This window comes from Sesamum indicum, linkage group LG3 (genome assembly GCF_026168435.1).
Source record: "Sesamum indicum cultivar Baizhima isolate 11 linkage group LG3, ASM2616843v1, whole genome shotgun sequence".
Taxonomy (NCBI): Eukaryota; Viridiplantae; Streptophyta; class Magnoliopsida; order Lamiales; family Pedaliaceae; genus Sesamum; species Sesamum indicum.
Window position 1 is genome coordinate 592,367 of NC_142659.1, and position 24,612 is coordinate 616,978.

The following is a 24,612-nucleotide window of genomic DNA, read 5'->3' on the forward strand; positions in this document are numbered from 1 at the left end:
AAATCATGGAATCTCAATTTTGTTAATTGAAATATATTTTATTATTAAAAATAAAATAAATAAATAAACAAAATTATTGCACAACTTAATATAAATAAATAATTTTAGAATTAATTTCACCTAAACTCCTTTCAAGATGCAAAATTATATTTGCATCTTTATTGAGAAATTTTTAATTACACCTCTACCCCTTTTGTTGGAGTTGACTGAAAAATATTAACATCCACGAAAAAATTATATAAATTTTTAATTTTAATTTTCATTTGACTATCTACCTAATTTATTAATAAAGAATACGCTAGTAATATTTTTATACGTATAAGGGGTACATATATATATATAAGGTAAAAAAATATGTAACTATAATCAAATATTTTTGTCATTGATACAAAATAAGCGTTAATAAAAGAAAAAACTAATCATATTGTCAATAATTTATATGAAATGTTAAATAAAGTATAAAATTAAAAATTTATGTAATTATTTTGTCGGTACCAGTATTTTCAACCGCACCCTAACGAAAGGCTGGAAACAATAGAGTTGTAAGTCTCGAATTCTTGAAGGGGTGTAAATGTAATTTTCAAAAATAATTGGGGAATGCACAATTTCGTATTTCTAGAGAAGTTTAAGTTTAATTAACCCATTACGTATATATATTAAACAGAAAATTCCGTCAGCAGCACTTGGTGGACTAAATTTTCAATGCCTGCTATAGTTCCAACTGATTTACATATAAGAATTCTAACATCAATACAACGTAGGAAAAAACTAAAACAAAGGAGATCCTAGTAAAAGTACTTAACAAACAACTGAGAGTATCAACTTCTATTGTACATGTAACTATGAAGAGTATACACTATACACCAACATAAACTAATTTTGAAAATAAATAAATAGATCATGTAGTAATTCGAAACAGCGGTAACCGATGATCTCGAGTATGTACGATTAAAGCATAAGAAAATATCGTTGCGAATTTCTCTATTCAGCCATCTTTTTCAAGCGATGAATGGTACTTCTTGCAACTCTGTTGGCAGGATCAAGATTCAGTACGGTTCTGAGGTCTTCGGTCCCAAGCTTGTATTTCTCCATGCTCTCGTAGAGGAGAGCGCGTTGGACTAGGACAGCTACGTTTTTGCCATTGTGCTCCAGCACCTGCACAAGATAACTCAAATTTCAGACCATTTCAACTTTGATGAGCAATTGAGTATGGCGTCGAAACGTCTGGCAACATATTATGTGAGTGCAACGCCATGCCTGTTAAGCAAGAACATGAAAGTAAAACAGCATAGCATTAGCTTGTCCACAACGCCATAGATCCAAAACGTTTTAGAAAGGGAAAAGTGGCGTTTCACATAGGATTTTGAGGGTAAGCGATTGATCAAACAGCTAATGGATGAAAACACAATAAAGTAAAGAGGCAAAAAGGTTATGGGTGAAAGGGCCGGTGTGTGGACGTCTGGCTGATGCATCACCGGTAAAATGTTTTGATGAAACATAATCTAATCTTTCATGAGGCAGCTTAAAGTATCAGCATGAGGATTTTGTGAGATTCGTCAATCTTGATTCTTGACTTAGCATAGAGAGAGCTTCTGATGACTCAAGAGCAAAAAGTTTTGTTTGGATGTAGTAAATAACGATCTGGCAGAATTAGAGACTAGAGGATCGTATGGATGACAATTACTCTTCAGGTTTTTGTTACAGTTGCAAATCAAGCAAAATTCAAGAGGCAACAGTACTTAGACCATATACGATCAAACTTGCAGCCCAAATAGGTCACTATGTATTGTCGGACAATACGAATTAAGAATCCAAATAGAACATAGAATTTATGAAGAGCAAAGCAAAAGGATTCTACCTTTGTACAGTCGACCACGGCCTTCTTATACTCTCCGACTTCCTTGTAACATGAGGCTCTGCAGGTTAAAACCTCCAGCATCCCATCATCATCACCAGTCTTCTCAAGAAGAATAACGGCCCAAGACAACCATTTGATAGCATCAGCAAACTGGCCCTGCTTGTAATAATCCACACCCTTATTCTTAGCAGCAGGAGCAGAAACACCGGCAGGTGGGGGAGGAAGGCCTTCAAGCTCGGTCGTCCCACCTGTAACATTCCCTCCTCCAAACTCTGAGTTCATTCCCCAGTCGTCACCCTCAGAGAACTGCTGGCTTGTTGTGCCAACTCCAGAAGTCGAAGAAAACAATGCATCAAAGTCATTCACCCCTGAGGATTGCTTTAAAGGCTGACTTTGATTTTCAGACAGATTATTAGGATACCCAAAATTGCTCAATGGATCATTGATCCTTCCTGATGATAACGACGAACCACTTGCTTTTGAAGTGGTACTCAATGGATCATTGATACTGCCCGAAAAACCACCTGATGAGATCGACGAACCACTTGCTTTAGAAGCGGTGCTTTCAGATCCCACAAACGAATTGTTCCCTAAACCACTCTTGTCACTTGCTTTACTTGCTGAATTCATTCCACCAGGCGGCTTAGACCCGAAATCAACCAAAGATCCAAAAGGGTCCTTACTCGAACGGATCCCACCACCTCCAACTCCACTTCCTGCCATACTTTTCATCGACGGACCCCCAAGATTCGGACTTTTACTACAATTGCCACCAAGATTCACACTTCCACCACTATTAACGGCATTTGATCCCCACATTATGCTACTTCTACCCGAATAACCAGTTTTCGGCAATGAATCAGCCACATTCCCCGTCGAGCACGTGTTCTGGCTTGCAGCAGGAGCTGCATTTTTCAAGGGGACATTGTTGCTATTCTTCTTCTGGCCTGTTCCCGAGCTCAGCAAGTCAGCAAACAGATTTGAGTTGTTACTATCCAATATCCAAATACTGGATGAACTGGAACCCGAAGGGCAAGAAGAATCCCAGCTCTTCCCGGAAATATCTCCCACCATCGACGTGGGGCCTGATGACGATCCTGCCCAGCCCCATTGAACCGAGGTCGCGGGCTGATGGGTCCAAGCCGGCTTGTTGGGCTGGTAGGTCCAGGACGATGTCGTGTTTGGCTTATGTTGGGGTGATGTATACGTATACGAAGTTGACGTATACGAGGACGTCGGGTTTCTCAGATCATTCATCGACTTCGCGCGGCCCGAACCGAGCCCCAGATCAAAATCGAAGGCATTGGTCGAGCCCGTTTTGTCGTTTGATTTCCCGTAGCTCGATTTCATGATTCTTTAGACGTTTCTCCAAGTGGGTTTTCAGAAATGAACGAACAAATTGAAGGAACCGCAAATTGGGTTCCAATTTAAGACCAGAAATCACTTAATGACGATGTGAAAAACAAAAAAAAAGAAACATGCAGATTTACAATGGATGAAAATCAGATTCAAGAAAGTTTCTTTTTTTTTTTTTTTGAAAAGATTCAAGGAAGTTTCTGAAAACGTATATTCGTGTAAGGGTGTTGGTGAAATTTCTCGTCTACGAAGAGGAAAATGAGGGGAAAAGAAGAAAACGAAGAGACATGGAGAGAGAGAGAGAGAGGGTTGGGCTAACCTGCGCATTGGGTGGCACCGTTCCAGGTGGTGAATCTAGAATCTTGTTGTTGTCGGGGCTTTTTGATGAAAGCGGTCGACGGGTTCAGAAGTTTCCAAATATAGATTGTCATTCGGAGAGTTGATAAGGGTAGTTTTGGAAGTTTTAAGTAAATTATAGACATTAATGAGTTAATCAAAATAAAATATACTTTGAGAACAATAATATAATACAGTTCTTTATTTTCTCAATAATTGTTCTTTGAGAACAACAATATGAACGTATATAATTTTGAGAAAAATTCAAGGATCCACGCTTATTTAAAATGTTAAAATATCCCTATAAAAAATAAAGTATTGCACCCCTTATAATATGAAAAAAGAATTAAAAAACACCCCGGAGGTCAGAGTTTGTGATATATGCATATTGACTGCAAGTATTTGTTTGGAAATAGTATTTTTTTTTATGATTTTGCCATTCTTTCTCCCATTTTAAGGCTTATATAATATAATTTATAAATATTTTATCAATAATAAAATATTTTTTTATATGCAAATATAAATACTATTTGCAAAATATAATTAATGAACTAAAAAAATAATTTTTTTCTATATGAAATTTAAATTTATATATTAGAAATGTATTATAAGTATATTTTAATAGACTTAGGTTGACTAGGAACGACATCCAGTCATTGTCTCTAAAAAAATAAACTCAAGTTGACCAGGGGACATGTGAGTTATTATTTATAACACAGGGACAATTTTTTATATTAAAATTTTTATAATTTTTTTTAATATTTTTTCATATCACAAGATCAAAATGAATTTAACTCTATATAATTTTTTATTTCACTCATAAAATAAACTCCATTAGGGATCAAATTAGAGTCTCTATGTTGACTGTTTGAGACAAAATAAATGCAATGTAACATGAGTAGGAGTCTTATTTGAAATCCAACCCGAAATTTAAAAATTGAGTATCGAGTAATTTTGATATCTATTTTTTTTAAAAAGAAAAAAAAATCTTACTCGATTGTATCAGGTTAAGAACCGAATTACGTGACTCAATCGTCCACCCTTACCTGAAATTTGATCACATGAATTACCCGTAACATCCTTGAGAAGTGAAAAATGTTTCATGCCTATAGAGCATTTTCTTCCCCCACATAAAATTTGCCATAATTGTATATACCAATTATTGTTTGAAAAATTACAAATATTCATAAAATTAATGATCATTTAAACAAATTTCCAATTATGACAGCTCATTTTAGGGAATATTTGTTATACGATCATTGATTCCAAATAAATATTTATAATTTTTTAAACAAAAAAGAGTATTTATAATTATAGCAAAACAAGCTTAAGGAGAGCCCGTAATTATTTACTCTATTAATATAACAAGGTTCATATTGTTTAACATTTTTCACTCTCTCTGCATATAAAAGTTTTCCATGGATAAAGGGAAACGAGACATATTTGCATGTTGCAACCTCGTAAAGATATCAGCTGTCCAAATGAGAACCATTTGGCAAAGCAAATACAGACAAGTGACCACTGATCGTCAAGAAGATGCAACAACCAAATCTTGACAGGAAACAAGTTCCAAGTCCTGTAGGTAATATAGGATGCACCTTCACGCATTGTTTCCCTGAAATCCGTCGTTTGGAGGGTAGCCTCCCCCAACGCCCTGAGCTACATTTGCGCTTGCCTTTGCTGTTTGTTGCTCTGCTGGCAATTGCTGGTTTGAAGCCCATGTCTCTCTTTGTATCGCCTCTCTCCTTTGTACCGGCATTGTTTCACGACGTCGATCGTACCGTGGACGAGGCCTAGTCCTCGTATTTTGTCTTTCAGTGAACCTATATTGTGGCCTATGAATGACTTTTCCATCAACAAAGAGATCACCTACGAAACATTACATAAGTTGTGTGAAGAGATAAAATTCAAAAAACGTTAAAGAAATGCGTTGAAGAGTACTCTCGTCTAAATTCACTGACCTCCATAATCCTTATTTGGAACATCAAGATACGAATCAGGCAATACCCATAGAACGCCAGGTAGGCCTATCAATATTACCAATGGGCAATTAATCAGGGTAAACTGAAAACAAATAAGTTAGGACACAAGGTGGATGCTCAAATCTCCATTCATCTTCCCTAGAAATAAGCTGATTGTTGATGCGTGCACAATTCAGGCATATGGATTGACCGTACAGACACAGGATCACATTTCCGTATGAAATGCTAATAAATGTGGCAACTAGATCCCGACTCTGCCACATCTCAAAACAACTAAAGAAAATTTGAGCAACTCATGCAGATAAAATGTTTCTCAAATGTTAGAAGATGAAAGTTTGACATGAAAAGATTGAAGATCATGTAGTCATGGCTATAAACATTAACATGGCATGAAGAGCGTAAGATTATATCAGCCAGATATTTCCACGATAATTCCAAAATGAATAACCGATAGTGTAAGATTAGAGGAGCCAGAGATTTCAAAGGATGAAAAAGTTGGAGCTCCCAGATGTATGATACCTTTGACTTTGTATGATAGCTCTTCAGAGATTAAAGCACCAAACCCAGTATATGTTGTTGTACAAACAGAATATATCTTTTTCTTTGCTTCCTCTTCACTGCACATCCAGCAACCACAAAACATCCATTAACATACTTGATAAAACATTGTCTTGTCTCACCACATCATAAAAAGGAAAGTTTGGACTAAGAAGTCTAAATAAAGGCTCAAATCCTATGTAAACCAGTTTCTTTTCACTCTCAAAGAACAAACAACACAGAAGTCTCTGCTTCAAATTTACATACTTCTTTTCTCTAGTACCCAACACCAGCCATTGCACTTCTCCTAGTCTTCTATGGTATTGGAATTTGTGATAATCATGCTTCCAATTTGTAGGTGTAGTTTTAAACACAAAATTGCAACCAGAGTAACGGAGCAACCAGTATGAAAACGGTGGATCCTACATGCTTAAAACCATAAATGAGGATGGGACAAGGTAAAACCCCCCAGCTTCCAAGAAATGTTCTTCTACCTATATAAATTTAATAATATCTTGAGGTTCGTTTCAATGCAATTCATTGATGTTACAATCTTTATTCCCTACTTACATCCTCCTCAAAAATCATACCCGCCACCCCCAATCCCTTCCAAAATTAAAAAAGAACAACCTCCATGACAATCTATAACAATGTTAGACACACATTCCAATATTGTCCACTAAACAAGTAGCAATGGTTAAAACACTAACTGGTTTGAAAGAGAAGCAGAGAAAAGCATACTATTAAGTAGAATAATTCAACTTGATCATCATAAATTCTCTTTAGTATGATAAGTACATTGAACAGTCATTTCCTTAATAGGTTCAAGTTCATATTCTTTTATCCTTGATAATTAAATTAAGCATATTTATTTCACAGTCCACAGCCATAATTCTTTAATAATCACAAACACATGGAAGACGGCAATTGATTTTTCAATAACAATAAAGAGTGTAATCATTACGGGATTCTAGCTTAAAATTTAAAAACACATATCGTAAAAGACAAAAGATAAATTCTTTTCGCAAAAATAGAGAGAATTTTGTATCTTTTACCTTCCAACAACAGAAGCTAGGGTTTTAACATAAGCATCAATCATCTCTTCTTCCGTGGGCTTAGGGTCCGAATTAAACTCCATCACTATAAGCCAGTGCTCATAGTCGCATCCATCTAGGAGAATCGTCTCCTTGGGTGGGCGGTTGCTCCAGTTCGGAGACGGGTCGTTCAAGGGGGAATAACCCGAACCCGATGTCCTGAGCCGGGTTTGCACTGTGAACCGGTCCAGTCCAGGTTGTTGGTGCTCGTGGTTGTGGTGGAGGAGGAGAGGGACCGCGACGCGGGAGCGACGAGAGAGGACAGAAGCTAACATGCGCCGGGTGGCGAAAAGCGAAGCCGCCATAGCAGATCAGTGAAAAGCAGCAGTTCGAGCTGAGCTGAACGTAGAGGGGTGTGGAACGGCTAGCTTATTTTTGTGACAAATTCAAATTACCATTTTATCCCTGAAAACTTCTCCAAGTTTACATTTGGGTCCTTTATTTGGCTCTAGTTTTATTTTTATTTTTTTAAAAGTTTGAATAATAAATTATTATAATAATTTTTAGACTAATATTTTATAATCAATATGAAAAATAAATTCTAAATATAAGTACAAAATTATTTAAGTAATTGATTTTTAATTTTTTACTTTCAAAATTTATTGAAATGTCAGTCTTTTCCTCTTGCGTATTCAAATTAATTTTATATAATTAAAAGTCTCTGAGAAAAATAACCCCAAAACCCTTCAAATAAGGGGCACAAATTAATTAATTTAATATCCAACTCTTCGCTCTCACTATCCCGATCAAATTATCAAAAGCTTTGAGTTAGAGTTTTCCCAGAAAATAGAGGTGTGTAATTTTTTGTTAATCAATCAAAAAATCAATTGAATTGAAAATTCGATTTTTATCGCATATCAATAAAAATTTCAGTTTGATTTCGTTTTTTCTAATTTTGATTATAATTTTTGTACCGATTAATCGAACCAAACTGAACATTAAATTTTAAAATATATATATTATATTACAAATATATATATAAGTATAATAAAAAATAATATATAAATATTAAATATCTTAATATCTGTATTTATAAGAAGAAAATAATAAATAATTTATAATTAATAAATTAACATCATTTATATATGCATTTTTTAAATTTTCGATTTGATTCAATCAGATACATTCAAGGTGATCTATGCCATTAAGAAGGTAAGTTGTAAATTATTGAAAACACGATATAAGATATTTGAGCACTTATTAGATGTTATAATATGTTTGATAATTTTTTTTTATGAAAAATAGGTTATAATTTCCAAAAAAAAAAAGATGTTAGGGCTTAGTCCTATAACTATTTTTCTCAAAAAATAAGAAGTTTCTAATTTATATTTTTTAAATCGTTACAAACTCTTCCAAAATTAATTACAAATTGTTTTTACTAATATCTTATATGCTCTATCATTTAATTTCATTCGAACACTTTAAATATTTATTTTTAAAATTAAATTTAACATCTTATAAGTTCTAAAAAAACATAGGGAAAAATGCAAGCAATCCCCTTGTGATATCGCTAATGAGGAAATTACCCCCTTGTGAAAAAATAAATATCGATTTACCTCCTTATATTTTTTAAAATACAACAATTTACCCCTCTATGATTTTTAAAATGAAGCAATCTACCTCCCTATATAAGGAGGTAAATTGCTTCATTTTAAAAAGTATAGGGAGGTAAATTGCTATATTTTTTCCATAGGGGGTAATGCACTCATTTTTAATATCACAGGGGGATAAATTGCTATTCACCCAAAAAAACATATTATCATATGCACGAGCTTGTAAAATATTTTAAATAAGTTCAACTAAACAATCTCGGTACAATGTACAACATAAGTCTTTACACCTTAGTTCTCAAACTACTTTACAGATAAATTTCAAGAAGAAAATTATACTACAAACTATGTACAAAACTATCACATAGCCTAATGACTATTACTATCTACTCTAGCTTCACTCCAGCAATGGTAGAGCAAAATCACAATCCTAACCTAAACCTTTCATTCTCATTTCCGTATCACAGCCATCCTCTTTGTGTCGGCTTCTTAGCCTCTTTCTCCTCTGGCTTCCGTCTCTACCGGGGATGCAGACACAGTGCCCCTGATGTTACATGCTCTAAAACATCACCGTGATGCTCCTGGCTTACAAGCTGGTGGATTTTGTACACCGCTGTATCCCACGTTAGCACTGGAACATATCGATGTAGGTCTTATGTTCCCTGTTGCCTGCAGATCGATGTTATGCAGGTGCACGTTCTGACATGGAGCTCCTGAGCTGCATTTAAGATTGACAGCAACCAGTGGTGCTGTCGTTCCTCTGATGTTTTGGTAAACGACGTTGCTGATTTTCACGAGGGATGGCTGCAATAAAGTATTTACAAGAAAAAAATTGAATTCAAGAAAATGGGAAGTTTAGTGTATGTTTTGGCTGAAGTCGTAGTAATCTTTTTGTTACCTTGGCTGATTTGCTGCCGTAGTTTTGGTCAATGATTATAGGGTTCTGCACGCTATCAACGATGATGTCTTGGAATAGGAATCCTGAAGCCCGGCTTGGATCTGATGCTGCATATGTTTTGATTCTGATCCCATTTGTTGTTCCGCGCAAGGTGCAGTTCTGCACTATAAGCCCTGTTACATCTAGTTCCTTTGGTTCCTTGCCTAGACTTCCGACACTGATCCCACCGTCAAAGTGTCATAAAATTAGACGGATTGTAAAACGTGTGCAGAAATTAAAAGAAAAGTAAAACAGACATCCATCAACTATTTATATCTGACAACTTATAAAATGTTGTCAAATGATTAATTTACTCCTGAAAATCGAGCGAATGCTGAAAAACATAGTGATGGTTCATGATTATTTTTCAACGGTTCTTGAATCAAGAACTTACCTAATGCCGTGCCCAGGCCCACAAGTTATCTTGTTGACCGTCATGTTATTCGCTCCTTGGCCAATCGAGATACAATCATCGCCCGTCTTAATGATGCTCTCCGACACTTTCACCATGTTGGATTTGCTGATATGCAGGCCATCGGTGTTTGGGCTATCTCCAGGGGCAGTGATGGTGAGGCCTTGCAGCTTTATCATATGGCAGTTAGTAACGTGCATGTGGAATCCCATGCTGTTTATCAGATTCATCGACCTCACCATCCCGTTACTCACTTTGTTGATGTATATACTCTGCAACAAACACAGGAGTCACGATTTCATTCATTTGTCAGGTCAAAATTCAAGCCGTAATGACAATGTATTGGGAGCTTACGGCCGCTAGATGAACGCAATCTGGATTCGTTGCAGTCGTTGTACTTCCAGAGGCTGTTTCCTTGTCCGTCTATCGTGCCTCCACCGGTCAGGACTAGGCCGTCAATGTGACTGAACGAGATCCAGCCAGCTCCGCTGTAAACCGAAGCATCGGAAACTGCTTGTAGAGTTCCTTCAACTTGAACAGTGATGGGAATTTGGCTCTTGCATGGCCCTTGAAATATTGTTTCCCCTAGTATGTAGACATCAGCTGGAACTAAGACCGTGGCTTTCCCATTTGTATTACAGGCTGCATTCCATGCTTTCATGAACGCCTGCGTGCTCTCTTGTTTCGTTCCAGGCTTTGCACCGTAGCTCATAACATTGAACGTCGTTCCACCACCGTTCCCACCACTGCCATCATTTCCACCACCACTTCCGCCACCGGCTGCATCTGTAGACAGCAGAGACGAACATAAGACGAGGATCGCAAATGCGCTTGCCCGTCTCACCATCCTTAGAAACCGGCTGGCCTAAGACAATTCTTTCTTTTCTTTTTTTTTTTTTTGGGTTTATTTTTGTATTTGATTTTGTGCTCCTACCCTGTTTCTTGTTTGTTAGTAAAGGGTAAGAGCTCTCTTTGGATGTTGGTAATTCTTTTCCCTTGTTGTGAACTAGGAAAGCTATATTTATATATACGTGGTTGCTGGAAAACTCAGAGGGCAGTGATGAATCCTTAATTTAAGGCTGTCTGATTTTTCTCCATCTCACAAAAATTTAGTCAGTATGAAGTTTTTTCAGTTATAACAGATACATAGGGACATGCAAATTTGAACATTCATTGCAACACCTCAAAACTTGACAAGATTGTCAAAACAAATTCCAAGTTTTAATCGTGAGTGGTATTTATTCCGTTAAAAAAGTATACAAAAAATATCGAATAAACGTTATATTATGGAAAGCATTTAATGTATTTATGTTTTTTAAACCAAACACAAAGAAATTACATCAAAATGTCCAAATTACTCTTCCTCTTCAAATCACATTTATAAGAAGGGGCCTTTAAACTCATTTTTCTCCAAAATTCATATTTCCAGCATGAACATTTCATTAATTACCTTGTATTATGGTATTAAGCACACGACATGTATATATATGTATATGTTTTGGTGTCTATGGTACTTGACCAAATACATTTCATTAATCAACTAGAAATGAAATTCGTTTAATATTATAATTCATACAAATCTTTTTCTTACAACTACAATAGAGAGTGTTCTGTCAACTAATCTCCATCACAAGCATAAAATCATAAAACTTATTACTAGACAACATGAGCAAAATTAAGCTCCAGTTAACTACACCACCCAAACCTGCAAAAATTGTTAGGAAATCAGTTGACTCAACTTATTAGACATTCATCATGGTAGGTACGTATGGAGTCCCAGTGATCCTGATCCATTCATCCCCTCCATAGATTCTCCCTCCCGTCCAGCTCTCAGCCATTTGTTGAGTGAAGTGCTGGATCCCCGGCCATTTGACTCGGTTCTTCATATCCGATCCGGGGCCGCGATTCTGGTACTCTGCGTAGTACAGTGTGTCTAGAGCAAAATTTCCCGACCATTCCGCCCAGCCTTCTGGTGCAACGAACCCGCCGATGTTGGATTGCATGATAATGGTCCTTGAGAGCAACTTCCATGGGCGGCCAAGGTAAACCTTAACGGGTGGTGTAGCCTGGAGCAATGCTGGCTCAGCCACAATGTCGCCGTTCTGGATGACTGTGGCGCCCAGGCTGCGGGGCTCGACACGGCCTTGGGCGGTAACCATGCAGGCCTGGTTGGGCCCTGGCTTCCGGACGACGAATTTGCAGTTCTGGAAAAGGGCTAGGGCGTCGCCGAAGATGAAGTCGATGGTGCCGGAGATGGAGCAGTCGCGATAGTACTGGCGATAGGTGTGGGCGTAGAGAGTGTCCTGGTAACCATCGATGTGAACATTGAAAAAGACGGCACGGTCACCAGAGACGCGCAGGGCCACGGCTTGGTGCCCCTGAGGACCAGCTGTGTTCTCAAATCCGATGTCCTTTGCCATGAACTCATCAGCGCTTACAGCTACAAAAGACAGTTAACTTTCAATTTTATTTCTACATTTAGAACATCAACTAAATTTCTACTTACGTGATTGTATATAATTTTCAATCTTTAATATTATCATACTGATGTATATAAGAAAAGCTATACTGATTATGCATAAAGAGATGAAGGTTGAATTAAGAAACTCACCGACGGTGGCCGTGTGGAAGGTCTTAACACCTTCAGCGTAGTTCTTTCTGCCACTGATTCTTGTCTTCAAAGGACCATCTCCGATCAATACAATTTTGTTCATCTTCTTGGGAATTTGGACATACTCCTTGTACAGACCGGCCTTAACATAAATCACAAATGTTTGGTTATTCTTCGGAGGGACAGATGCAATGGCTGCGCTAATCGTGTTGAACTGCCCGCTTCCATCTAGGGCCACCACGGCATTCGGCTTCAATGATGATGCGGCAAGGAGACGCCTTTGATTGTTGGATAAGAATAGAGCGCCTTCTTCCTCAGAGAGAAGCTTTCGGCTGGAAAGCCCCCCAATCTGCAACGATGCAAGGATCGATGACATATTGGTCACCATGGCGAGGCCGTTGCTTGACATCTCCCTAGTAGTTTTCATCAAATGCTTCATCTTCTCCCCAGTATCGCCTGCATATTTAAAAAAAATATATCTTTATACACATAACACTTATATATAAAAATCTTGAAACAGGACTAGTCCAGCAGACAGATTGCTAAAGCTTTTATGATATATGTATGTACATACCTGTGGTGTTCTCAAAGGCATCAATGCAGGTTTCATGGTTGGTGATTACAGCACTAAGCCACGTTTTGAGGTCCTCGACGTACTCGTTGGCCTTGGTAGCGTCGAATTCCCCAAACGTGTCGAACGACCTCTTGAGATCATCGATGGCAGTGTCAAGCACTTCTTGGCAGATCTCCAACGCCTGCTTGGTGCCATTATCCTTGGCTGCTTCTTGGAACAAAGACGAGTTCTTGATGACTTCGCCTATATTTTTCTCTGTAAATTCGAATGCGGCCTTGACCAGCTCCTTGGGGTCGGTGGTGTTGGCATCGGAAAGGCTGCTTTCACAAGTTTCTTTATAGTCAGTAGGGGCGCAAATGGACTGCACGGCCTTGGTAGAGCCGGCACTGACGGAGCCTGATTCACTTCTCTTTGTAACACCAACTGCCACAGCAACAACCATCGCCACCACGAGGATGGCAGCTAGCCCGGCAACTGCTGCTTTTGCAGCCATTTCTTTTTTTTTTTTTTAATTCTCTACCCTGGAATTTATTCGAGGTTCCCAGAGTGGAGAGGAATTTCTGGATTTTTATTAAATAAAGCTCAAACTCAGAGTGATGGAAGATGTGGGAGTAAGACAGGGTACTTATAGCTTGAGAAACAACGTTGGAGCCATGAAAGCAGGTGGAGGTTGTTAATTCTACTACAGAATTAGAGACTGTTCGACGTTTTTGGGGCCGGGAAGAAAGGTGGCCACTGGCCATGCATGCAAATCAGGGGCGCCCGTGAATGGAGGTAATGTAGTTTGATCTTTTCAGAGTGGAATGAATGGATTCAATTAAGAAGGAATTTGAAATGAGATACAAATTTCTCTTCTTCTAAAACTTTAAACTTATTCACCGAAGAATTGATTGGTCAAAATAGTTTGAGATACAATAATTTTGAATCTGTAATTTACAATACGATTCACCTAATAATTGAATAAGCTAAATAATTAATATTAGAAGAAGGGTCAAAATAATTGTGAATTATATTATGAATACTAAATTATATTTACATGATCATCACTTCCTCAAGAAAATTATTAATTTGAGTGAATCCAACATCGATATTGCAAATTGAGTCATAATATTTGAATGTGCAAATATAATTAATGATCTTTATCATTTTTAAAAATTTGTAAATACAGTAATTGTTGAACCAGGTATCAAGAAAGCAAATTTCATTAAAGAAGCTAGAAAGAAAAATGGAACAAACTTGCAGTTTTTCTGTATATTCAAGAACAGAGGTTGGCTTAGTTCAAATACCCAAGGGGAAATAAAACTAACTCTATCAACTAACTAAGGGAAAAAGATTAATTTGGTCAAATAAGTTATCCTGCGTTCAATTTTATCCACGCATTTCCTAATTAAGTACAGTAACTTGCAAAATTGCTTAAATTAGGACCACAGACGGAATTTTGGATACTTTGACTCCTGTGCAGATTTTAAAAGAGCTGTTTTAGTCCATTTATACTAAAATTCTATTTTTTCATTCATGCTCGTCAAAATAGTATCAGAGTCTAGGTTTATTGAAAAAATATATGATTACATTTTGATTTATCCACTAATGGAGGAGACTCTTCGAGAAAAAATGAAACCGAACAAAAGTTAAAGTTACTCTAAAAACAGGGAATATTTCCAAATTTTGGAAATACAAAGAAAATAAGTTCTCATGTAAATTCTTGACAAGTGTTACAACGGTCCAAAATGATTGATCCAAAACTTCTCACGCCAGAAGAAGAACAAGAGTGACTGAGAAATTTTGAGGTTCGAAAGTACTAACAGGAAATGCAGTGAGGCGTCTATACTCCACTGAAGTCCATGATAGAATCCCAGCCAGGAGAAGCGGAACGGGTAAATTCCTACATAATTTCAATTTTAAAAATTATGATTGATTGGAAAGAACTCGAGCCGGATACATCGAATATCTCCCGAGACCTAAGGGAGATTCAAAAGACAGTTCAAGACTATGGACATAGGTTAATCCATATACCTATGAAAATAGACTCTTTGAGCCAAAAGATGGACGAGGTCCTTAATATCCTTCCCGATCTACACAAGGGCCTTATAGATCTGAGGGCAGAAATTACAGATCTGAAAAGAAACCAAAGGGAGAACTCTGAGACATCAAGATCCAGATAGGAGCAAATCAGGGACGCCCTTGGGACAGTACCTCTTCTACACTAGAAGGGGAAGGCCATGGAGATTCCAAAGCCGAAGTCCAGAGAAGATCTGATTATCGCATCTATCAGATCTGTAAAGTAATGGAGGTAACAAGAGCAGATTTATCCGATCTACAAGAATTGGCAGAATCCTTTTCCCAACTCGGGTAGACGAGTCCAAGCTCGACAATTTGACTCGTTGCCACCCCTAGGTTACACTAACTCCAAGCCCAACTTGGAGGGGGGTGATGAGAAGCAGCAGGTGAATTTAATGGAATGCGGCAGCCGTAGAAGCTAAAGCTTGCAAGTGCTCGTGGAAGAAGAACTCTGTTCAGTTCATGTTCATTTCTGATAAAGAAGATTGTAGTTGCTTCTTCACTTATAAACTCGTGTTTCGAGAAATAGTGATAGTGATAGTGATAGTGATAGGAATTAGTTGTGTTTATATGATAATACGTATGTAACTGGCAATAATAAATTATAATAATTTAATTTTTTAGATGATTTTTTAATAACTATAAGATTTTAACAAGGCTAAATCAAATTTATGATTTCGCCACTGAATCGATCTAAAGACATCTTTCTCAAATCAATTACTTACACGCCAGTGCATGAATAGAATATCAAGAACTATAGAAAAGCGTGGAAGTTCATTTGTTTTTGGCATTGCATGTAAATATCTTATAGAATATTCTAAATATTCCTAGATAATTTTAGAACTTCTCTCATCTGCATAGATGTTTTTGATCATCATTGTCTATCTGAAGCGATGACTAATATAAAACAGGAGTTAGTGTCTCATTTGTAACCAAGACAGAGAGAGATGTTAAACATGTAGATACTAATGATGATTCTGATAGTGAGATTAGAAAGTGAAGAGTCATCCAAGAAATAGAATAGTAAGACATGACAGTGTTGAGGTGAAATAAATGGCCAAAATAGCATAAAAATCATAAGCAAGGAGGTTCACTGTCCAGCGCCAACCTAAACCCCAAACACTGGCTTAACAACGGTTTAGGCTTATCATGATCCACAAAAATCTTTGATACGGATTTTTTTCCCCCATATTGGATTCATAAAAATGAATAGCCTCTTTGTCCTACATAAACCCCAAACACAGGACTGAAATATAAATAATAAACAATTTTGTTGAAGGACGGTGCAATTAGTGTTGCAACCGTTCAGAGTGCATGAGATATCAATAACAATTATCAAAATACGAGAAACATAAAAAAAAAAGTCTGATCTATATTGAATAATCAAATTTTTACCGAGAATCTAGGTATTTTTGAAGTTTTTGAGTCCAAATACGAAGACAATCATTCGATAAGAACTCGAGAGTAAATGTCTTTCTAATGAGGGCGGTTTTCCAACTAAAACCGCATAATCCAGGCGAAGCCTCCACAATAACTCGAACCTTAATTTTGGATCCCTCAATGGAGAAGTCGAGAACCTGTTTCCCCATATCCAATCTTATGGTATCCAATTTTAAGTAGAATCATACAAATAAATAATAAATAAAGTATGTACCTGTTAACACTAAATTAATTTGTTCCGTTTTGTTGAAAAATAAAAATAAAACCGAAAATAGATATGTAAAAGAACAAAAAAATTAAACTATTACATAAGAAAATAGTGTATAAAAAATACAAAGGGATAAACATTTAAATAGAAAAAAAAAACTAATTGGTAATTTGAGTAGAGCTATACAAATTAATATTAAATGAAATATGTACCTATTAGCACCAAATGAATCTATTCCTTTCTATTGCAAAACAAAAACAAAACAGATAACAATTTGGAAAAGAACAAAAAGATAAACAATAAAAGAAAAAAAAATTAATGGATAAAACTATAATATATAAAAGTTAGTTTATAATAGATACAAAGAGGTAAATATGTAAACATAAATTCTTTGAGATATTTGTGTGAATCTTCACCTGCAAGGCCACGAAAAGTAGAGAGTAAGTGAATGAGGCCGGATTTAAGTTCAAAATCAACATCTAAAGTAGAATATTTAAATATAAATTAAATTATTTCATGAATTATTGTATTTTAAAAAATAAATGAAAGTAAATTGTTAATTTTTTATATAAAATAATAATTTATACATTTATAGTATCACAAGAATTACTTACATTTTTTTCTAAATTTTGAATTTGGCCTCGAATTTCAATCAAATGGTTCCAACACTGTCACAAACTTATCAGTATAGTTCATTATATTTTTTTAAAATTTGTGTAGAAAAATATACACTATTACATTTATATGCTTTATTGTATTTTTAAAATTAATATAATTTTAAAAATTAATTAAATATAATTAAATTATTAAAAAAATAATAGAATTTGTGAATTGGGCCAATTGGCCCAATTCACAAATGTTGAATTGCAATTTCAACCAAGTCGCGTTTTAAACCGCGACTTGGTTAAACTTAAAAAAAAAAAAAAATTTTTTATTCGAAATCTCAACTCGTAATATTAATATTAATATATTAAAATATATTATATTAATATAATTTATTTATTTTTTATTAATAAAAAATTAATTAACTCGGGCGTCACCTCCTCTCTCTCTATATATATACTAATATATATAATTATTAATTATATATAATATATATTTTTATATATATTCATTTATATTATTTAAATTTATATATTTGTTTAAATATTAACCGTGGATTGAAATAAATCAAAATCTGGATTTAATAGTTCAATTTGGACTTTATATTCAAATTAGATCTAACGGTAATTAAATAAAGGTATAAATGTAATTTTATAATTAAAAATTAAAAAAATAGAAAAATAAAAAAAAAAAGCGCGAATTATACGAACTCACATGAGGGGTGTAATTGCTCTTTTTTTCTTCCCATAGGGGGGTAATTTGCTATATTTTTTCATAAGGGAGTAATTTGCTCATTTACCCTCTAAGTTATGGGATCAAAAATAAAATTTTTCTCATACTTGTACAATAGTATCGAAAGATACAATTTTAGGTAGATAGAACATAGATTATTCATAAGACCATGAAAAACACTTGTTATTTAGTCGTCATAGCCAGAATGCATGCCATACTCCAGCTCATGACTACTTAAATCTGTTAACTATCATGTCCCAAGACTCTACTTCTTTGTGCTTGGTAACATGATAAGTACGGACGAAACTCGTGATAGTGACTGGGGCAACAAAACAAGTAAGAGACTCCTGTGGCATATAATGGTATCGACAGATTACATCAGCTAATTCTTGTTTAGCAACAGCCTCCTCTTCGGTAGAAGGTGTAGTTTGTTTGGCATCATAACCTCTTCGTTTCCGCCCAGAATGTTGATGAAATAGGGCGGAGCCGTTCCCGCTACCCGTCGATGTTTTCTGTCGGATTCCCATGTATCGTTTTTGTTGGTAGCAAATGAGATGGAGAAATGTTCAAGTGTTTGTGCTTGTTGGTGATGATTTATGGGGCTAAATTGCTTTATATAGAGGAGAGGGTTTAGGAGATATTTTTTGTTTCCCAATTTTGAGGATTCTATTTAGATAAGTACCCAAAGTAGTCATTCTTTGATGTAATAAAATAGACATGTAAACAAATGTTTTGAGTCACATGTGAAAAGAAGTAAGAGAGACAATGCGAATATAGAGAATGGTTCGAATATGGGATGAAGATATCTGTTGTGAAACGTTGTCTTATTTAATACTAATTATTCAAATTAATACTTTACTATAAAAAAGCAATTGTTCAAAATTCCAAATTAGAATCACTTCTACAAAAATTGAAGGATGAATTAATATATATAAAGAAAATTGCATTTCACGTCCTACAAGTTAGATTTTTTTGTAATTTTAATATCATTATTTTCAAACTCATCACATTATATTTAATAACTCTGAACAATTTGCAATTTTTTTTATCTGAAACTTAATTCTGTTAAATTTCTTACAAAGTATATTGCATGTGCTTGGGACAGTCAAGCTCCGTTAAATCTTGAGGGAATTATGGTTGCTTTTGTTGAAAATTCAATGGAATTAAGGCTTGAAACTATTACAAATTTTATAGAGTTATGGGATGCAATACAGTGAATTCAAAAATAATGAAACCAACAAAACATATAAAGAACAAACTTAAGGGACGTAAAATGTAATTTTTTCAATATATATATATATATATGGCTTACCCTTTTCAAAAATAAATAAAATCACATGGCTTAAATGTATTCTTGATCCATAATTTAGGCCGTCATTTAACATTTTCATCCTTTAACTTTCTATTGTAGCATTTTGATTAAAAGACGAAAGCGCCGGATGACTTAAATTATGGGACTAAAATGCATTTAATCCAAAATCACTAGAAGAATTATAACATTTAACTACGGTCAATCACTATGGTTAATACCACACAACGGTTGTTAGCGTGGTTCTTGCGAGGGTGGCTAAAATATTTGTCATGGCTAAAAGCCATGGCAAAAATATTTTGTCCGTGGCTCTTAGCCGTGGCAAATAATTATTTCATGGTGGAAAAATTAGTTTTTTGCATTGGTTTTATTTAATCATAGTTAATAATAGTCATTTACCATGATTTTTAGTCATAGTGAATCATGGTCTCAAGACATAAATACAACAAAAAATTGTCAGAATACTTTTTCATAGAATATATATATATATATATATATATATAAGGTTTAATTTCAGTTTTAGTGACATCACAATTCCAGCCATTTTTGAAATGGTCAATTTTATCCTAAGATCGTAAAATTACTGAAAAAAGGTGAAGAACTGTTTTATAACTCTAACAAATTATCGGATTAAATTATCAATGAGTATAATTATAAGATTAAAAATATAATTTAACCTATATATAAATATCACACTGGCTTTTGAAGAATTCTTGGTTGAGAATTATTCTCAAACTGCTTGAAAGATGACATTTTAAGTCCTAAAAATGGAAAAATCTATGCAAGTTTGAATTTAAGAAACCCTATAGCTAGCGGAATTAACTAAAGGGCTGATTCGTTTCATGTTGGTGAATCGAATCTTCCACTTTCGGTTCGACGTCGTATCTTCTTTTTCTCCCAAGAGAAACTTAGAAATATATATGATTTGATAGGACATTTGAATTGTAATGTGTGCAAAAGTTAGAAGGAAACCAAATGCGAAAACACGTAATTTTAATGTGGTTCGGACTGATCGATAGAATTTTATATAATTATAATAAAAAATGTTACATTTCTCAATTATTTTTTTAAAAAATCCAAAAAAATAATAGTGGGTCCCATCTGTTACTCTAACAGGCTGAGCCCTGTTGACTTAAATTGAAAGTAAAGTTCATATTTTCTAAATTTACTTGATGTGGTAAGGCCCAAAAACAGGTTTGACTCAACAAAAGTACACGCCGAATAGACAAAATAACACATCTTATAGATTCTTCCCGTCACAAGCTACGTCACTCTAAAAGATCTCCAGTTAACTCCCCCTGTGTTAGCAGAAATGGCCAAATCAAGCAAGTAATAACTACTTTTCAAATTTTCGAATTGATAGGGCAGTGACCATTCAAACGGTCATAACCTTTTCAAAATAACTCCAAATTGAGTGTTGATACTTTTGTTAGTTAGCTAAGGTCCCTGGCTTTCTAATGATATACAACTTGATATAACTAATTCACGAATTTCATCCTAAATTCCTTTATAAATAGGGGTCATGTGGCAGTCAAAAGAGGTAACTTAAGTTGTTGACACTCATTACACTTTTATTCTCGACATGACAACAAGAATACTTATTTACTGCTCGTTTTTTGCATTCCACAAGCTTGTTTTACTTCTATTTTCATATTCATAAACTCCATCTTAATTATACCACCATTATCTTGCTCTATTTGAACTACTTTCTCAATTTCGTTTTTCAATAATTCAGTTGTTGATTTAAGTATCAGAGTGTTAATTTTTGTTTGCAGGTTAGTCCTCAGGTAATCTTCGGGTTTTTTACGAAAATTCTTCCATCATTGTGATGTTGAGATTCCGGTACGCTTTAGACGACTTATCAACTATTTATATTATACTGTTGTAGACAAGTAAAATTCCATGTCCAATTGAATGAAACAAGAGTAAAATAATACATTACGTATCAATTATCTTCATTTTCTTTTTATATATTGGAATCTATTGAATTAATTTCAAGTGCAGATAGTTAATTTAATTTGATATTTTAATATATATTTCATCACAGCGCTTTACTCTTTGACACCTATATAAAGGGGTTTTTGGAGCTCATTTAAGACACATGACAGGGATTGAAAATAAAGTGAGACAAGAAGGACTCAAATAATTATATAGAAAGTTCGCATAATTCAAAAATATTCAATGCATTCAAGTCCGAGATAAAATTATTTAACAAAATCGCACGCATATTAGATAGTTTAATTTGAGATTAATCTTTTAAGCCCTCAGGTTAATGTTATAAATTCAACTTTGAAAGAAATTCAAGTGGTGAATCTACCTTAAAGTTCTCAAAATTCAAAGTTAAGATTATAGCATATTTGAAATTACAGAAAACCCTTCAAATTCACGTTATTGATGCGTACCAGGGTCCAGCAAGACTACAAAGTCGGAAGGATTTGATCAAAGATTCTATGATTATCAGAGGACTAACCTGTAAAACAATGGTTAACACTCTAATACTTAAATCAATAATACATTTAACGAAATAAAGTGAGAAAAACTTGAAATAAAGTGAGAAAAACTTGAAATAAACATGAGATTGTGGTGAAATAAATTTGTGCAGTGGCATGTGGAATGCTTTGGATACAAAAGTAGAGGCTGAAATCTAAATGGAGAGTGCAAGAGAAGAGCTGGTTCGAGTATTCTTGTTTCACTTACCTTGTTGATTTACCTTAAAATTCTATTTATAGAGGAGTTTATGAGAGATTTTCGAAATTATTAGGTGCAAATGAGATACCTCAGGAATCATTAGACTATCAGCTTTGTAGCGATAGTGTTTATTCATTATTTAGAGTTGTCTCCTAAGAGATACGGTTTTTTGAAAGAATACTGCCTAGTCAATCGAGAATGTGGAGAAAATTTTTATCTCTTCATTTTGTGAAGTGGGAGCGCAAAAAGAGCAAACAAAACTTGTACTTCATTTTATTTATTTTTTATTACTAACTTTTTGTTTGAAAAATTTCCCAGCTTTTACCACTGCTTAACTTGCGATTTTCGCAACAACTTTTTCCTACAATATAAGTAAAAGCATTGCGAACGATCGTTGGAGCGATTATGAAGCTGGAAGCATTATCTAAGCTAAGCAAAAAGTTAACCCCAACTGTTTTTTTTTTTCTTTTTTGTTTTTTGAATAAATAGAAAATGTAATCCTAGGCTTTAGCTTCCTACTCATCGTGATTCCTTTTAGATTAGATATCAATGGTATTTTTGTCAGGAATTTAAAAAGAATAGAATAAAAGAATAAAATCCATATATTTGAAGCGTGTACTGTATTTTTATTGAAGTAGCATTTACCTTCTATAAAAATTTGGTATCATGAGTAATATTACGGGTCGTTTTTTAGTGTACAGTAAAACCATCCACGGCTATCAATTTTTAAGACCTTCTGGTGATTTGAGTATGCTAAGACTTTCTTTTTAATGTAATTGATATTTATACAGCATTTAGACATCCTTAATATTCACAAGAAAGAAAATCTCTTCATCATTCAATTAATATCATTTAGATATTATAATCAAATTCCCCCAAAATAACAAAAAGAGGGGTGGTGGAGAATCAAGAATCTGATTGAATATGTTGGCCATTTAGGTTGGAAGTAAAAAGTAAATATCATTTGTGCTGTTCCTAAGAAGTTATCCCATTGATGTCCCTTTATTACAAAGTGAAAAAAGGTTTGTTGATCTGTCCCCTTATAATTGGATCATCTGTGATGGGATTCTTTTATCCAGACAACAACATTTCCTAGTTAAATCCACTCCAGCAAAGACCAAATCATCGTACCTTTATCCTTAAACAGGGCAACTGTATTTGTTCTCCTGTTAGGGATCCATTTAATTATGAACCCCAATCAAATTTATACTAACTGTGGTTACTTTATTCATATTTATTATGCCATTGATTGATGTAATAATTAAACTTAATTAATTTATTTTCGATCATTTTTGTTAAGAAATTATTAAAATTAAATGATAAAATATTATAATTTATTTATACAGAACTAAAATAGTCACATTCAAAACTAAAATTGCAATCTTCCCTAGTTTAGAATCTTTTGTAATAGCAAAAAGGAATAATTATTCTACACCCCATAATTTATAGTCTGTGTACACAAATTATCCCTGTCTTTGTAAAGGATTATACATAAAATCATCTCTACTTTTTGAGAAAATTACACATACTAATGGGAAAAATACAATTTACCCCCTTGTGATATGAGAAATAAACAAAAAACTCCTTGTGACAAATAAAGAGATAATTACATTCCTCTTCCTGAGGTTTAGTATAATTACACCTAGACCCCTTGTGGTTTGGCAAATTATAACTTGCACCCGTTGAAATTTGCTTACTTCTAACATATAAGTCCCTTCGTTAGTGAAAATTCACCAAATTATTGATATTAACAAAAAGATTTATATTTATTCCAATTGACTTATTACTGATTTATTGTAGGTTAGACAAGACTTTTTATGACCAAATCACCCTCACACGTCTTCATGCGTTAATGCATGTGAAGAGATTTATCGTCACTATTGTAAATGTAGTTTAGACAAATAAATAAATAAATAATTATTTGACCTGCAATAAGTCAATGGAGGGCAAAAATTGATTTTCGTTCAGTTTTTGGTTAATATTAATAAATTTAGTGAATTTTTTACTAATGAATGACAGACTGAAGCAAACCTCAGAGGTCCTAAATATAATTTTTCAAACCACTGGGGTTTCGGTGTAATTACGCCATACCTCACGAGATGAGGTGTAATTATTCGAAAAATAAAATAGCATATTACCCTTTGTGTTTTGGACTACAAATAAAAAATGTAAATATAATTATCCCTAAACAAAAATCTTTTATCTTTTTCGCAATAATTGAGCTTCCAAAGCAATGTTTATCTTTTACGAGAAATGTCTAACGAACAGATTCCGATCAGCCGGATAAGATTATTGTCCAGATATATATATATACCATGCTCTGAAAG

General features: G+C 34.5%; 3 protein-coding genes and 1 pseudogene across 3 annotated transcripts; all 4 read right to left on the bottom strand.

The window, feature by feature from the left end:
• Nucleotides 1–687: 687 nt before the first annotated feature.
• Nucleotides 688–3,583, bottom strand: LOC105156867 (uncharacterized). The gene is made up of 2 exons (XM_011073117.3): nt 1,859–3,583; nt 688–1,155 (listed from the first exon to the last, which is right to left on the bottom strand). The coding sequence occupies exons 1-2, from the start codon at nt 3,206–3,208 to the stop codon at nt 982–984; spliced, it is 1,524 nt and encodes a 507-aa protein (XP_011071419.1). The 5' UTR covers nt 3,209–3,583; the 3' UTR covers nt 688–981.
• A 1,294-nt stretch (nt 3,584–4,877) lies between these two features.
• Nucleotides 4,878–7,536, bottom strand: MORF3 (plastid developmental protein DAG). Its single transcript, XM_011073118.3, has 4 exons — nt 7,125–7,536; nt 6,052–6,149; nt 5,512–5,577; nt 4,878–5,419 (listed from the first exon to the last, which is right to left on the bottom strand). Exons 1-4 carry the CDS (start codon nt 7,466–7,468, stop codon nt 5,151–5,153), a joined length of 777 nt encoding a protein of 258 aa, XP_011071420.1. The 5' UTR covers nt 7,469–7,536; the 3' UTR covers nt 4,878–5,150.
• A 1,744-nt stretch (nt 7,537–9,280) lies between these two features.
• On the bottom strand, nt 9,281–10,909 carry LOC105157055 (exopolygalacturonase-like; annotated as a pseudogene).
• A 713-nt stretch (nt 10,910–11,622) lies between these two features.
• Nucleotides 11,623–13,762, bottom strand: LOC105156869 (pectinesterase-like). The gene is made up of 3 exons (XM_011073119.3): nt 13,248–13,762; nt 12,674–13,129; nt 11,623–12,502 (listed from the first exon to the last, which is right to left on the bottom strand). The coding sequence occupies exons 1-3, from the start codon at nt 13,738–13,740 to the stop codon at nt 11,805–11,807; spliced, it is 1,647 nt and encodes a 548-aa protein (XP_011071421.1). The 5' UTR covers nt 13,741–13,762; the 3' UTR covers nt 11,623–11,804.
• Between the last annotated feature and the right edge of the window lie 10,850 nt (nt 13,763–24,612).

Excerpts from the sequence above, each read along its gene's own strand:
- LOC105156867 (XM_011073117.3), bottom strand. The coding sequence starts at position 3,208 with ATGAAATCGAGCTACGGGAAATCAAACGACAAAACGGGCTCGACCAAT. Across the intron at positions 1,156-1,858 it reads CCGTGGTCGACTGTACAAAG|GTGCTGGAGCACAATGGCAA; the intron begins GTAGAATCCTTT and ends TATCTTGTGCAG.
- MORF3 (XM_011073118.3), bottom strand. The coding sequence starts at position 7,468 with ATGGCGGCTTCGCTTTTCGCCACCCGGCGCATGTTAGCTTCTGTCCTC. Across the intron at positions 5,578-6,051 it reads GCTATCATACAAAGTCAAAG|GCCTACCTGGCGTTCTATGG; the intron begins GTATCATACATC and ends TAATATTGATAG. Across the intron at positions 5,420-5,511 it reads TCCAAATAAGGATTATGGAG|GTGATCTCTTTGTTGATGGA; the intron begins GTCAGTGAATTT and ends AATGTTTCGTAG.
- LOC105156869 (XM_011073119.3), bottom strand. The coding sequence starts at position 13,740 with ATGGCTGCAAAAGCAGCAGTTGCCGGGCTAGCTGCCATCCTCGTGGTG. Across the intron at positions 13,130-13,247 it reads TGCCTTTGAGAACACCACAG|GCGATACTGGGGAGAAGATG; the intron begins GTATGTACATAC and ends TTAAATATGCAG. Across the intron at positions 12,503-12,673 it reads CTTCCACACGGCCACCGTCG|CTGTAAGCGCTGATGAGTTC; the intron begins GTGAGTTTCTTA and ends TGTCTTTTGTAG.